We start from the raw sequence: 16,696 nt of genomic DNA on the forward strand, positions 1-16,696 counted from the left end.
ATTATTTTTTATTTTTCATTAAAAAGTATTTTCATAAATAATTATTTGTCTATTTATTTATTTTGTCAGAATTCATTAGAGACAATGAACAGAAAAAATTAACAAGGACTTGGTCAAGGTCAAAAAAATTCAATGACTGAGTTGAATAGATTAATGATAATAATTAGGAGCGATAATTTATTATGATACTGAAGTTAGCCGACGTCTAATAATTTTTGAATTTTTTTAAAAACGATAAATTTAAAAAAATAAAATATCTAAAAAATTGCACTTATAGTTTTTTAAATTTTCTACATGCGCATATTTTTAGTTTTTTCTAAAATTTTTAACTGTCTGCTAACTTCAGGATCATCATTAATTTACTGATATTATTTTTGAAAATTTTCGAATTTTTTTTTTTCAACACTTTAATTTAGAAAAAAAAAAATTAAAAAATATGCACATGTAGAAAATTAAAAATAATATAGGTGCAATTTTTTGAAATATTTTTTTTTTTAAACGTAACGTTTTTAAAAAAATCCAATAATTATTAGAAGTCGGCTAAAATTAGTATCGTGAAAATTTAAGATTCTATAGAAGTTAATTTATTAGATTTGAGGATCTACGGGTTGGTGTGAATTAAAACAATAATAAATAAGTAAAAAGAGCCAGCAAGTAGGATGCGTAGGAGATATACAACATGACACACGACTGAGTGTGCAAATACGGGGTCTTTGAAAAGCCACTCTCTGTCCGTCCGCAACTTTTGTTATCGCGTGATAGATTGGACGATGCAGTTTAGTGCAAGGTTAGTCGGCGATGAGCAAAGTGACTATCTGCTCTCTTGCCTGGTACTCGAGGTACTGGTGCATCCTCTATTAAGATTACACTGAAAGGATCTGTTTTATTTTTTCCGTAAGAAACATTTATTTTTATTTTTACATTTTATTCCATTTATTTATTTATTCTGTCACAAAAACTTCAACTTTTTTCCTCATCTATTTTTACAGGAAATAACTTTTATGATAAAAAAATTTGAATATTAATAGATGTTGGCTATTATAAATCAGACAGGTTTAATAATTTATTATTTTTTTAATCCAAGATGACCTTATTTAACTTTTTATACTAAATTGCATAATACTGAAGCACTTGATTGTAAACTAACTAGCTCTTTTATGATAAATGTTTTAATCTTTTGATTAATAATAGTGACTCACTTTTACTATTATTATAATTATTGTAGAATTATTTCATTTATAATTTCAGTTTCAAAATTCCATTTGTCAAAATCACACTTTTTAAAAATTATAAATTAAATTTTTTTTTATAAAATCTAGTGTTAATGATTAATTAATAATATGTGAAAATTTTATCGGAATTATCTGATGAAATTATGAAAAGGATTAAATTTCCATATCTATTTTTTAATTATGATGAAGAGAATAAAAACCGGATAATTAATTCATAAACCACTTGAAGCATAAGTATCAAAATTGTTCTATGAATTTTGATAAAAGATAATCAATCGATGATTATTAATAATCACCTAAAAAAAAAAAATTTAGTATAGATTGACACAATACGGTCACGTGAAAATTATCACGGAAATACCTGTCAATTATTCGTCGGAAATGTTCCACACACATATATGAAAATATTTTTACTAATATTCAATAATAGAAACTGTAAAGCAATTTATTTTTCGTCCACGTTAATCTCTTAATCCTCTAGAAATAATATAATTTAATCGAGTGTTTAATTAAAAGATGTAATTTACAATTTTAATATTTTTGTTTATTCAAAGCCGATGAAAAAAACATCCTAAATTAATTCGTCTTATCAAATTAGGTGTCTACTTTTAAAAACAACCGCTGAATTAAAATAGTAAAGTGATGTTTAGTTTCATCATCCGTTTAAAGTTAACCAAATATTTTTTTATCATTAATAACAAAAGTAATTGTTATTATTGTTTAAACATAACAGATTAAATTTTATTGGATTACTTTTTTAAATGTCTTTGAGCATTCATAAAATACGATTACACAACCAACAGTTAGTTTAATTGTAAATTGTCCCACTAAGATGCAGCATCTATATATCAAATCAATATTATTATTATTGTTATTAATTTATTTTTTAACTTTATCTTATTTGACACCCGTACAGTAACAGAGGCTCAAATCATTTAAAAATAAATAGTTAAATTTTTTATGAATGATTGAATCGCTAAGACAATCTATTATTTAAAGAAACGATTTATTATTACTACTATTTTTTTTTTTTTATGATTGATTGATTTTTTTCTCGCCGCTTGACGTCTTTTTATCCGTTGCTGTTTTTTACCCTTATCTATTTTGTGACACTTTTCGTCAATCTATTCAAATAAATATATATACATATATATATTTATATATAACAGTTGTATAATATGATATATTTATCATGTGCAGATATATATCAGTAATTGTCAGTGATGACAAGTGAGGCGGAGTGTCGGTATGATTGGGTGGATACAAAACTGATTGTCTGTCATGAAACATGATACTTAGATTGACTTGTTATCATCTGAAATTTTATTCAATTAATACGTATCATTGCGCTCGCAGCATCAATGCTCATTTAAAACTCCGGCAACGCGATTCGTCCGAATACAATTGCTGGTCAATTCACGGTTGGATGTGCTTTTAAATATGCTTAAGTGTTGTCAAGTGAATCGCGTCATGATACGCTCTTAGTTTATTCAATAATAATAACTGTTATTATTATTATTGTCTGATACTTTTATTCTTTCAATTCATACTACTCTGCTATTCAACATAATTTTTTTTTTTTTTTTTTTTTTTTTATTAACATTGATATTTAACAGGAAAAGTGTCTAAAGAAATATTTATTTTTTCTATGGAAGATTTTTTTTTTGACCTCTTGGTAAAATATCTAATCCGCTAAAACCCATTTAATCCTTAAGACAACCTTGGTAGAAAAGAAAAAAATAGATAATAAAGTAAATGTAGGAAATATTTTTAGGATAATAGTTTTTATGGAAAGCAAAATGTCGACGTGTCCAGAATTCAAATTATTTAATAATACAAGTAAATCTCTTCTTCATCTTCTTTTATTATTTTTATTACCATTTATTTGAATTAAATAAATTAAAAGCAAACTTTGATATTTATTTTCAACTGAAGATATTTAATTTAGAAATAAATATATCGTTGTCTTTGAAGTAAATATTTATACAGGAATTTATTTACTATTTCTTTTCCTTTGTCAATATTTTAAATTAGTTTTCACTCTAACAAAAGCTATGTGTAGATATTCGAGACAACAGCAAATGTATACATATATATGTATATATATTTAGCTGGTAAATGAAATGACTAAAAGTTAATAACACCAGATAGTTAACTTGAAACTTAACTTGAAACATTAAACTAATTTTATTTTTATTTATATGCGGGCTAATGATGCGACACTCGTGCGATTAACGTCACGTTTTCGTGCGAGATAAAATGTTGCGAAGACTTGTAAGTGAAAATAAACCGTCGACGTTTATGGCGTAATACATTTATTACTTTTTTTTATTAAAAATACACTGTGATAAAAAATTTTATTATTTTATATTTTTTTTCTTACGTAATTTTTGTTTGCATATAAATCATTTGTTTTGTAATATGCGTCTTGAGATGGTACCTAATTGATAATTACTTGAACGTTATAATTTTTGATTAAGTAATTATTGTAATTATGAAAAATTTTTTGTGCTATTCTTTATTAATAAGTATCTGCTTCATCTTCATTCAATTGATGTAATAAATTTTTGAATTTTAATTTTCAATTATTACCTCCATGAACTAAATTTATTTAAATATATACACTATTCATTGTTTTGTAAATTTTATATCTTAATTAAGAATAATGAATTTTAAATTTGTTGTTCTATTAATTTTGAACCTGTTTTTTTATACGCTTATTACTAGCATTTAAAAGTAAATGATTGATGCTAGAAATTATGAACATTGATTAAAGATGACGCCAAAAACCCGTATTTATTAGATAAAAATTTATTTTTCAATAACAAACTACAGACTTGTCATTAAATTATTTTAATGATGCAACATCTTGTGAAATAAATTTATTTAATTTTTAAATCTTTTAAATATATGAGAGAAAAAAAAAGTGCGCGGGAAAAATTCAAAAGACAATGTATTAAAATTTTTAATGCAAATGACAACTGGAGATGTAAGAAAAAAAAATGGCTAAATATTTTGTCATTATACAAAATAATGACAATTTGAACGAGCAGTTTTACATATTCCCGTTAAAATATAAACGACGCGTTAATTTAAAATATATTTTTTTTTTTTTTACTTCGCGTTCTCGTTTTTCTTTTCGAGACCCACCTTTTTATCACTCTCACGACGGCCTCAATACGGAAGGAAAAAAATATAAACTGGGGCATGCTTGACAATATCGTCGTAAATTTTTTCCCTACGAAAAGAAGGGCTTAAAAATATAAACACACGAAAAACCACTTCCTTATCTTTGAGAAAATAATTATCATACATTTATAAGTAAAGAAAAAAAAAAATGTCATTTTAAATTTTTGTTTTATAAAAAAAAAAAAAATCGTAATCTTGGAGCCTGGATCTAAAAAAACCATCGTATTTTTTTTTCATTGTTAAATTTTAACCTCCATCTCAAAGCTATTTCGTACAAAGAAAAATTCTTACTTTCACGTTAAACTGGCTTTTGTCTTTTGTAAATAAAAAAAAAAAAAAAAAAAAGAAATTTCTCATTAACTAGGAAATACTATTTTATAAATTAAATTTTTTGTTATATCAAAAATTAAATTTATCATTAAAAAATCTATAGATCATATTCTTGATTAAATATCTACTTATACAAGCTTAAGGTACTTTTTATCCGTATAATTCCTTTTTTAAAATTCCGGTTAGCAAGGGCGCAATAATAAATTTCCACTTTGATACGATCCAACGTTGAATAATTGATGAGAACTCACATACTTACACCTGTACATATTCATATATATATATACCAGTCTATATAGACATACATATATTTAATACACTGAATCGTGAGTCATTATTCATAATATAACTATTTCAAGTAACGTCAATTGCTATTATGAAATTTATATAAAAACATAATTTTTTTTATTGTATCATAAAAAAACTAAGTTGCGGACTTAAATAATTATCTAAGTTGAGATTTCAAACAGATAGTATTACGATCAGTGTAATATTCTATAATAAAATAAATAATAAAAAAAAAAAATAATAATTAATAAAATAAGGAAATCTCCGAGGTTGAGACCTCGCGTTTTTACCCATCAAACTGATCAATATAGACATGCATATGCATTTCTTTTGTGCATCACGCTCACTTATTAAATCCGTTCAACAATTACGACCTTCTTGGACGTGTTTTTAACGTCATGAGTAGAGCAAAAAATAAATTAATTGTTTAAGGAAACCTTGTTTTACTCTGTAACGATACCGGACATACTAAAAGTTGTTGTTTAGTAAACAAAAAATAAATACAAAAATTTTATTTCGTGTCAACTATTATTAACATAAAAATAAATATCAGAGCAAGTCGAATCCTTTAAAGCGATATCGAAATTGAGACTTTTTGTTATCAAGTGTGAAGTAAATTTATCCATGTGCATAATTTTATTGTTACGTGACCTGTTTTTTTTTCTTTTTCCGTTCTCTGACTTCTGCGAATTCGATTTTTCAAATAGTGACGTATTCGTGAATGATTAAATCCGTTAGGATTTTAAAAATATCTATGAATAATTTACAATGTAGATTTAATTTAAACTTGAATCGCATGTAAAGAAGCTCTCGATTCAAATTATAAAGCAGAAAAATGACATTGCCGTTATTTTAATGAAAATTTAGTGATTGAGAATATTGAGCGGTAATTAATATAAAAATACTTCTTTTCTTTTAATTGAGGAAACAAAGTAAGATATAATTATCTAATAAATATGATATAAATATGATAATTTTATCCAGGAAACTGTAAGTTTCTTGTTTTCTTAAGTGTGAATTAACCTTTTCATCAGTTTAATTAAAGATATATCACGTATTAAGATAATTCACGCGCAGTAAATAATATATAACTTATATATTTCATATTTTTTTCAATGAAAAAAATTAAAAAACTTAAATTTGATTATATTTTATTGTTTTACAACTAAATGGTAATTTTGCTAGCAATGTAAGTTACGAGATAAAATACAATTTACAACTACGGTAGGTTGGGAAAATAAAATAAACAACAATTTTGGGCAACGGGATCTCTGTTTAAATTTATGAGCCAACTTTTGGTTCTGTTATATAGCGCACTAAATAGCTGTTTGTTCAGACGGAAGTACTGAGAGATATGTACTCGACTTTTTGTTTTAAACATCATCCCATGGGAAAAATAAAAAAAAAAAATACTAAACAAAAAAAAAAAACAAGAAAAAAATTCGAAAAAAATAGTACGTGATTTGTTTATTTATATTTTTTTTCTACAGTCCATAAATCCGAGGTTAGTTATGCTAGATTGATTTCCTACAGATGACTAAGAAAGTGAATATAGATAAAAAAAAAAAAAAAAAAAAAAAAAAAAAAAAAAATAAGCTAAATTTTTTTGTCACTAAATCATTCAACTTTGATATTAATTCTAGGGTCCAATTAATGTATTATCATATAATTATAATTACCTTGATATTTATTTAAATTTATTTGAACTAATATTTTTAAATAAACGGTAATTTAGTTGAGTAAATTGATAATAGATTTTTTTTTTTTTTTTTGCAAAGTTCACATCATTATTAAATGATATCTGCAGACAAAGTTACTTAACAAACTTCTCGCATTGTGTGTTTAGTATAAAGTTGTATTAGAGTTGAGATAATACTGAAAAAGGAACAGGTTTCGAAACCGGTTTGCGGCAAATTCGGAAGTTTCAAATGCCTCAAAATTCATAAGTAACTTCAATCTCGCTTTGTGCACTTATTAAACATAAATATATCATATATTCTGCATTTATTTATTCATTTATCTTTTGTACATATATAACTCATTAAATGCACTTTGTACAAACCTAAGAACAAGCAGCCTTGATAATGATCTCTTTGTAATTCCTATTCATTGACATGAGTTTTTTACTCTTAAATGGATTTATATTTATACAAATATAAATGTAACTCTTTTGTCTGCTCGAGTATTAATATTTACATATTTTTTAAGTATATCAGTCCTCAAAAATTTACTGCATAACTTATTTGAATAAAAAAAAATTTCTTTCTCATCAAAAGTAAAAGAAATTATTTATTTGACTTTGAGTTCACAGTCTGAGTTTGATTTTAAAATTACAGTTAAATAATAATTGGCCTCTAAAATTTTTTTATTATTACAAATGATCGACAATTTAAATATATAATCAGTGACTAGATTAATGGTTTTTTTTTTCATTTAATAACTAAATAAATAAATCAGCTAAAAAGAGTGTTGTAATATGAAGATAAATTGTTATCAAAATCCTTGAGAACAAGTTTAATAATTATATTTATAAATACATATATATATATATATATATATATATATATATATATTATATGTAATATTGATGTTTGAATAATAATTATGACACGTCAAACATTGGTCTAAATTATTTGTCACTTAGCGATGAAAGCGCGTATAGATGAATATTAATAAAATTTCTTTATTATTTTTTGACTTCTACGAAACCTACGTCATCGGGAATGTCTAACTATCTCTTAAATTGTGTGTTGTGTGTTGATGTAAGGGGAAGTCCATACAACGGAGTTTTGCATATGGTCACTCTATACTTATTGCTTTGACTTAACAACATATTAAAAGTATCAATAAATATAAGATGCAGTATCGGACACCTTGGGAAATTTTGAACCCAGTGACGTCAATTGCAAATACTGAGACCAATGAAACGTGTTTAATTATTAAGAACTTGGGGAATTTAAAATGTAGTGGGGATTTATCTTGGATGTAGAAAACTTATAAAAGGCCCTATGTTAAGAATAGAGTTACAGTACCGTGTTAACTTGTGATTGTACATAATAAGTGTGCGGTACTCTTAGTTAGATATAAAACATTATATATGTGTAATTTTGTTTTAATGATTTGGATCTTATTAATTCAGTATGTAGTTTAGTATATATATACTTATATTGTCGTATTAATGTTAAGTGTATGCGAGTGATTGTGATGAATAAGAAGTGGGAGGATGTCCAAAGTCAAGCATCATTTAGCTTTCGGTATTCTTAGATCTTTGTTACACGTGGTATAAGCAGAGTCAGTTGATAAATTTGTGATTTTATATTTTTATTATTTTCAAATTTAATACAATTTATCAAATAAATTTTAATTACTGAAGTGAAAAAACAAATGAATATTTATTTATATTTTTAATTGTAAAAAAAGAAAAAAAAATTGGGCCATTCTTCATAAAAAGGTGATTTGAATTAAGATGAAAAGTAAATAATTCTGGGATCATAGTGAAATTTGCTGTACACGGAGAGAAAAACATCGTCAGAGTGAGTATACGTTTCGCAATTCTGCCTATAGTCGCATACTCAACTTACTTGACGGTACCCCGTGTAGTAAATTCGGGTATACAGAGTTTCCTCAGTGGACCGTCAAAATGACGATCCGTATCCTTATTTTAGGCATTTTATGAATCTTTGACATGGCTATTACACAAATTACAGATTTAGACAACCGTGAACCGATAACGACAAAACGTATCATCAATTTAACTGTACAGGTTTTGACGTTAGTAAAATAGATAGCGTTATCAACGAAACTATTCGTATTTACAAAGGCTTAACGTGACAAATAGCCAGACAATTTTAAATTACGTGAATGAGTACTCACTTAACTTGAACACATATCGGCAAATTATCGAAACTTTTTTTATTTTATTTTTTTCCTTTGTTGGCTATCGTCTCGATAGGACCACATGCCAGCATTGACAATACTATAGACTGTTAAATTAACATGCGAGTATTCTTAAACAAGGTTAACGAATCGTTATTCTAAAATACGTCATTTGAAGATATTTTTCTCTCTATGTAGTAGAAATTTGCCTTAAAATATGTTTAATTTTTTATCTAGTTTAATATTTACGAAATTATTATTTAATAACTTAGTATTAATTGAGCCGAAGGAAATTTACTAGTAGATTAGATAACACATGCAAAAAAAAACACGACGGAGTTGCAGCAAAGTTTTTAACGGGCTTGACGAAAAAGTGCCACGGAAATAGAGTTTTAAACGTTGCACATCTTCGCACGTGTCTTTGAATTAAAACTGTGTCAAGAAATCTAAATACATAAAATTACACGTTAGATATTATATTTATTAGTTATTATAATATTGCTTCATAGTCGTTTTCACCGAGATATTATTGTCATATGTAAGTTGCAGAGTTACTTGTTATTAATTACTAGCTACTTTATATCAGGGATTGTGAATTAAATTAATTGCTAATTATAATAATTTGTTTTATTCAAATTTATTTGTATCGGAGAAAAATTTATATGATTTATGTTTGAATATTTATTTTATTTTATAAAAATATTTTACTTAAACTGCTTTTACGGCAATGGAAAGTTATTTAAATTTTATTTTATTTCGAAACAGTTGAAAAAATTTCAAGACGATTATTTCGATTGATACTATCTCGAAAATTTCTCGATACTAATAAGTTTATTTTTAAAAATAAAACTATTATCAATTGTATTGTAAGTTATTTTTAATTATCTTTTGAATCTTGAGAAATATTCAACTAACTGCTATCATTTTTTAAATTATTTATTGACAGTACACGGAGAAAAATTTATGGTAACCATTGCTTGTACGCTTTTTAAATAGCACCCCATAACGTTATTGTAATAATTACTTGGAATTATGGGATATAAGCCTATTCTTTTTGGGAAAAATTCCTATCATTATGGTATCAGATCCCATATCGCATGATAAAGAATTACGGCAATGGTTACCATACTCATAGGAATAGTTCCCATAAGCAAATAGAAACCAATCCTATATGCATATGGGAATAAACACTATATATTATGGTAACTATTCCCATAATATTTTCATAATCGTTCCCATTATACTATGGTAAACGTTACCATATATTACAGTAATCATTCCCATATTGTATGGGGATTATTACCATATGATTATGATATAGTTACTACACTGTGAAAAATTTCCAACAAATTTTACTATGGGTGTATTGTAACCCCGGACCATAAGAAAACTGCTACAAAATTTACAAGCGTCCCATAGTAAACGTATGCGCATAGGTCCAAATCGTGTCGTCTGCGCATACCATTTACTATGGGACACTTGTAAATTTTGTACCAGTTTTCTTATGGTCCGGTGTTATGCCCCCATAGTAAAATTTGTTGGAAATTTTTCACAGTGCATGTATTTTAGTAATGCTTATCATATATATGATGAATTGTTCCCATTATACTATGGTATACGCTATCATGTTTTAGTAATCATTCCCATAATGTATGGGAATTATTACCATATGATTATGATAATGGTTACTATACATTATGGGAATGGTCACAATATATTCCGATGTCAATTTTTATAATATTATAGTAATGATTACTATAATATAGATGGGCACCTTTTCTACAATTGACATTTCAAAAAAACTGGTTACTATGCGTTATGTAAGCCATTTCTATAGTGTATTGTGATTGTTACCTTAAAATTTTCTCCGTGTACGTAAAAAATAAAATAATTTATTTATTTATTTAAATTATAGAATAAAAAATGACGGTGGCTGCAGAAACTAACAAAGCTGAAGAAGGTGAACCCCGAGCAAAAATAGAGACATTTGATGACATATTGCCTTATGTCGGTGAAGCTGGTCGTTATCAACTGATTTTATTCATTATATTATTACCCTTCACGTTTGTTTATGCATTTCTCTACTTCACGCAATTTTTCCTGACACTTATTCCTAATGAGCACTGGTGCACTGTTCCAGAACTCAATGGCTGGAATTTAACCGATGCACAAAAGTTAGTATGCTATTTTTATTTTTTATTTTTCTAAATCTATCGAATCATGACTCTCCAATTTTTTTTTTTATTTTTTATACTGAGAAAATAAAAATTATAAAAAAATCAAATTTTACAAAAAAAAAAAATTGTTACAAATTACTTTCTAAATTTGAATATTTTATTTCATTCATTTCGATTTTTAATGTCAATGTATAATTCGAATGACAACAGTTACTTATAAGTTATATATCACTTATATAGTACATAGCCGTCATCGAATCGAATATTGAAATTTTCTAATTAATAATTACTGTCTACCTCTAGTCTTAATAGAAAATCAAAAATTTTATTTTTATAATTTTTTTCAATTATTATCGAAAATTAGCATTCACATTCTCGCGACTTTCTAAAAATTTATTACTTATTAATATAATTTGAAGTCAATTTGAAGAATATATTTAAACACGGAAATAGTAATTAATATAAAACAATATTCCTTTTAGACAATACCTTCAATTATAAACAATAATTAAATTTGTAATCCTATTGATACGATATATCAGAGAGGTAATTAGTGTTATAAAATATACGAAATACCATTTTGCATATATTTGTATTAATATACGAGAATAAAAAAAGTGCCAACGGCTTCTGTTATTAATATTTTTTATAACTCGATTCCGCGAAAGGTAGACTGATCTATTCGACTGACCGTGATTTCTTTCAGGTAATTTCACAGTGTGAAAGAGCTCGAGGGACTTAACCTTGTAGTCACTCCCTGAGTCTTAATAATATATTATTTAAAATATTCATAAGACCAAGGTCTCGCTTAATTTTAAAATTAATTCATAAAATGTGAATGAATAGTGATTAACTACAAATGATTGCATCAAATAAATGTGACTTAAAAATGCAATAAATTAAAGTTAATTGAACTTTATGTCATGAGTTATTTTATTAATTATTTCATCGGAATCTTGTTGATGCTATTAATTTTTTTTTATCGTTAATTTTATATATTATTGTCAAGGTGTTTACATAAGTAATATAATACATTGTGTTATACATTTTTTTTTATTAGCGACACAATGGTCATTAAGCTCGCTAATTGTTTCATTTGAATTTTAAATTTTATTATTATTGACAATAATAAATACTCATAAAATTATTTTAATTATGCTTCAAGAAATTTAATGCTATTATTAAGTTTTTACTTATAAATTAATTTACTTATTTTAATAATGAAAATCTTGAAACTATAAATTTATATACAAAGTGCTTTTATGACTGTAAAAAAAAAAAGTTTATGAATAATATTTTTGACTTTTAAGAGTTAATTATGTGGAAGTATGATTTCACTCATTTCCGTTTATAAACAATAAAAAAGAGATATCAAAATTTTTCAAAAAATATTTTACTTCGCAGTCATTTGATAGAAAAATATAGGGAATTTATCATAAATGAATACTTTTATAAAGTATAGATTTTATTCAGTTTGCATAAAAGTTTTTATAGGTAATGAAGTTATTTATAGAATAGTATAAAATAGAAATACCATTTGTGACCACTGGTCCATTTTTGGACATTTAATGTTTTATTTCAATTGATGAAAAAGTATTGAAAAAAAATTCCATTGAAATAGTGTGATAAAAGTATTTTTGAACGCATATAAAAAATGAATTATGTCATTGCGTATTTTACAAATTATTTTATTTTAAATTCCTAAGTGGCCAAAACTGGCCTTAAAGAGACAGATTAGTGTAATGTTACAGACCTAGCTCATTGAAAAATTTTCATTTTAATTTCAAGCTCTTAAAAAAGTGATTCTGACCGGAAAAGTAAAAAGATCTCCAACTTTACTTCGAGCTCTAATAACTTTTGAACAGATGGATTAATAAAAAAATGATAAGAGACCTTTTTTGTAGAGGGTTCAATTTCCTACAAAAATATGTATTAGTCTATTTGATTCATTGATTCGTTAAGGATTTAAAAGTACCTAAAGCTAAAAAAAAAAATTTATAGTATTAAAATTGAGTTGCCCTAATTAAGAAAAATGATTTGAAATGATTCAAAACAATTTGAAATGATTTCAATCAATTTGAATTGGATAATATATATAGATGTACACTTAGCATGGATCAAATCATTTTTCTTTATCAGGGTGTTTTGAATCATTTGTATATTCGTTTCTTTTTTAATCAGAGATAAAACAAGACAATTTCAGACAATTTGCATTACAGTTACACAAAGTCTTAAAAATCGTGTTTTATCTCATGCTGCACAGTATACTTTTCATAGTTGCCTGCATAGAATTTAAAAGTTTTAAATATCTGGAGCTGGTTAAAACAAATCAATCAAATACCAATAGCGCATGTACAGATTCAAGAATCAACTTGGTTAGTTGTGATGACGTATGCTTATTCAGAAGTTTATAATGAACAAGTGCGATTCTGAACTTTGATAGGGCTGAAATTAAGTCAGAAACTAACTATGCGGGTGGAAAACTAGACGTTCCTTTCCTGTAGAAGAAACCATCGACTTTCAACCCGCAAAATTACATTGATCTGGAACTGAGTTGTTTCAACCGGCTAGACAGATATTGAAACTTAAAGTTTCATAAAAGTTTTTATAAAAACTCATAAAATAATGAAAAAGTTTGTTTTACGAAAATAATTAATGAAAAATATTTCTATAGAATAAGTTTATCAATTCCATCGGCGAGCGATGTAATTGAAGCTCAATCAGAGGGTACGACTCATTTTTCAAGATGTCATGTGTACGCTGTAAATTTTACGGAAATATTGAATGCTGGTATAAGAGAAGCTGATCCTTCATGGCCTACTAAACCATGTGAGCATGGGTGGAGTTTCAATTATACTGCGGTACCATATGCATCGATTGCTGCCGAAGTAATTTCACTACACTAGTAATTTTGAATTTTTCTATTATGCCAAAAATAATAATCATCTTATGTATAAATTTCAGCTCGAGTGGGTTTGTGACAAAAATTATTTATCTTCAGCAGCACAATCCGCTTTTTTTATCGGCAGCATAATTGGAGGTTTCATATTCGGTTACATTGCCGATCACTATGGAAGAATACCAGCATTAGTATCGTGTAATGCTGTGGGATTCTTTGCGTCAGTGGCGACTGCATTTTGTGATAATTTTTGGACTTTTGCGTTAGCACGTCTAGTCGTTGGATCATCATTTGACAACTGCTTTAATATACTTTTCATAATAACTGTTGAGTATGTTGGACCAAAGTATCGTACGTTAGTAGCAAATATGTCATTTGGTCTATACTTTGCTGCTGCTGCGAGTTTATTACCGTGGATTGCTTATTGGATAGCCGATTGGCGTATGCTCAGTTGGGTAACAGCATTACCATTGATTACTGCATTCCTTGGGCCTTGGATTGCACCTGAAAGCGCTCGATGGTATTTGATGGCTGGCAAAGTTGACAAAGCCATTGAGATGCTCAAAAAATTTGAAAAGATCAATGGTAAAACTGTTAAGCCAGAGATTTATGAGGAGTTTGAAAAAAGTTGCAGAGCTATGGTTGAAAAAGACAAGAAATTAAACAATTATACTGTTCTTGATTTGTTCAGGAAGCCAAGATTAGCTCGTATTACTGTTGTACTTGTTATTTATTGGTAAGTTCAGTTTTTTTTTTATTTTTAAGATACGTGTACGTGAAAAATTAATAATAAATTTTTTTTGTAAGTCAGAGTAAAAATTTTGATAAAACACTAATCAGATGTTAATAAGAAATTTTTCAATTGCAATAAAAAAATGTACTTTTGATAAATTGCATTATTAGATTTGAAGGAAATCTTCAAGTGGTTTTAGAAAAATTTTGATTTTATAATCGGCATATTTTTTTATATATGAGTATATATAAAAAATTCAACAAATTTTTTTTTTAATGTCACTATAGATCGTCTAGCGTAATATTATTTCACAAAATAAAATTTGACTAATATTGATGAAATTTTTATTTATTACAATAAAAAAATCCTCGACTGATAGCGGCAAGGCCATTATTGAAAAAAATTAATTTGAATTTTTTAAATGGGTCCATAAATAAAAAATATACCGTGAATAAAATTACTTTTTTGGGTGTTCTAAAAGCCCTTATGTAAATTTACTAAATTAAATAAAAAAAAAAGTGATTTGGCATTTCCATAAATTTGCACTGTACGAACGAAATTATGCCGACAAAAAATAAATATAAAGTTGTATAAATAAAAATTACTGTGTATTTTTAGGTTGTTAATAATTTTGACATTTGATGGGCACGTCTGGAATATGAAACTACTACATCCCGATGTATTTACATCATTTTCCTTAGCATCACTAACAGAACTACCTGCTGCAATATTACTAGCATTATTCCTGGACAAATGGGGACGTAGATGGATGGGTTTTGCATCAATGCTCATTTGTGGAATATTCTCGTTCATCGCGCTAGCAACGCCCGAGGGTACAAATTTGATGACATACTTAAACTATAACTAGTAGTGTTATGCCACTGATTGTATCGCTAACTCCCGCACTACCCTCTAACTGTTACTATATAGTGTAGTCCTGTAATACTGTAATACTACAGCTGCTACACAAGCTCACCAGCTACCACTATACTAAGGATACTGGGAAGCTGTTGAAGCTCATGTACTCAGCATAGGTACACGTAAAATGTCTAAATCGATAAATTTATACTTGATTCAGGTTCCATTACCGTCGCCATGGCGATTCTGGCTCGTCTGGGTGTCAATGTTGCTGCTAATATAGGCTTCCAGTATGCCGCTGAAATGCTGCCGACTGTCGTCAGAGCTCAGGGAGTTTCTCTTATTCATATTATTGGTTACTTTGCTCACATAATTGGACCCTATGTCATTTACTTGGTAAATCCTTCATAATAAACGTCCATTAGATTTTAAAAAATCAACTCATCTTCTATTAAAAATAATTCGGGTTATTTTGAATAAATTTCAGGCTGATGTTAAAAAAGAACTGCCATTAATTTGTTTAGGGTTGATATCAATAATAGACGCGTTTCTTACATTAACGTTGCCAGAGACATTGGATCAAGAATTACCGGGAACTCTTCAAGAAGGTAATGACTTTGGTAAGGAACAAAGTTGCTGGTGGGTTCCTTGTTTATCTACGTAAGTACATAAATATATATATATATTTTTTTTACTATACAAAATATATACATATACATAATATTTTATTGTATTTTTTAATAATTTTAGATCACCTGAAAAGAAGAAAAAATACCGAAGAAAAGTCGGAGCTGTTAATACCGGTTTTAATCCAGGAAGCCTTACAAAAATAGACTCTACTAAATTATAACAATTGTAATTAATTAGTAATTAAAAATATTATTTAAAAACAATTGTAAAAAAAAAACTATTTAATTAATGCAAACATTTTTTTTCGGCACAGAAAATTTATTTCGTTAATTTAGCTGATACTTTTTGTTTACTTTTTTTATTGTTTGTATTCTCTAATTAATTATTAGAGTAAATATGAACTATAATTTAATGAATAATGAATTAAAAAATAACAATCAAAATTTTTTTCATGAAATTATTCGCGTACTTATTTGTGTCAAAA

At 26.8% G+C, this 16,696-nt stretch overlaps 1 protein-coding gene across 3 annotated transcripts; it reads left to right on the forward strand.

Moving 5' to 3' along the window:
• Positions 1-799: 799 nt before the first annotated feature.
• LOC103573128 (carcinine transporter) lies at positions 800-16,694 on the forward strand. Of its 3 annotated transcripts, none has more exons than XM_008552043.2 (8): positions 800-894; positions 10,831-11,089; positions 13,767-13,980; positions 14,057-14,727; positions 15,343-15,557; positions 15,803-15,978; positions 16,070-16,242; positions 16,333-16,694. In XM_008552043.2, the coding sequence occupies exons 2-8, from the start codon at positions 10,839-10,841 to the stop codon at positions 16,430-16,432; spliced, it is 1,800 nt and encodes a 599-aa protein (XP_008550265.1). In that variant the 5' UTR covers positions 800-894; positions 10,831-10,838; the 3' UTR covers positions 16,433-16,694. The 3 variants fall into 3 exon arrangements, with proteins under 3 accessions (XP_008550265.1, XP_008550264.1, XP_008550266.1); XM_008552042.3 differs by lacking the exon at positions 800-894 and adding an exon at positions 7,890-8,572 and having other exon boundaries at positions 16,333-16,693; XM_008552044.3 differs by lacking the exon at positions 800-894 and adding an exon at positions 9,274-9,453.
• The last annotated feature ends 2 nt before the right edge of the window (positions 16,695-16,696 follow it).

The sequence above is a fragment of the Microplitis demolitor genome, chromosome 8 (genome assembly GCF_026212275.2).
Source record: "Microplitis demolitor isolate Queensland-Clemson2020A chromosome 8, iyMicDemo2.1a, whole genome shotgun sequence".
NCBI classification, from domain to species: Eukaryota; Metazoa; Arthropoda; class Insecta; order Hymenoptera; family Braconidae; genus Microplitis; species Microplitis demolitor.

Coding starts and splice junctions, on each gene's coding strand:
- LOC103573128 (XM_008552043.2), top strand. CDS start 10,839: ATGACGGTGGCTGCAGAAACTAACAAAGCTGAAGAAGGTGAACCCCGA. Junction 15,979..16,069: donor GACCCTATGTCATTTACTTG/GTAAATCCTTCA, acceptor AATAAATTTCAG/GCTGATGTTAAAAAAGAACT. Junction 16,243..16,332: donor TGGGTTCCTTGTTTATCTAC/GTAAGTACATAA, acceptor TAATAATTTTAG/ATCACCTGAAAAGAAGAAAA.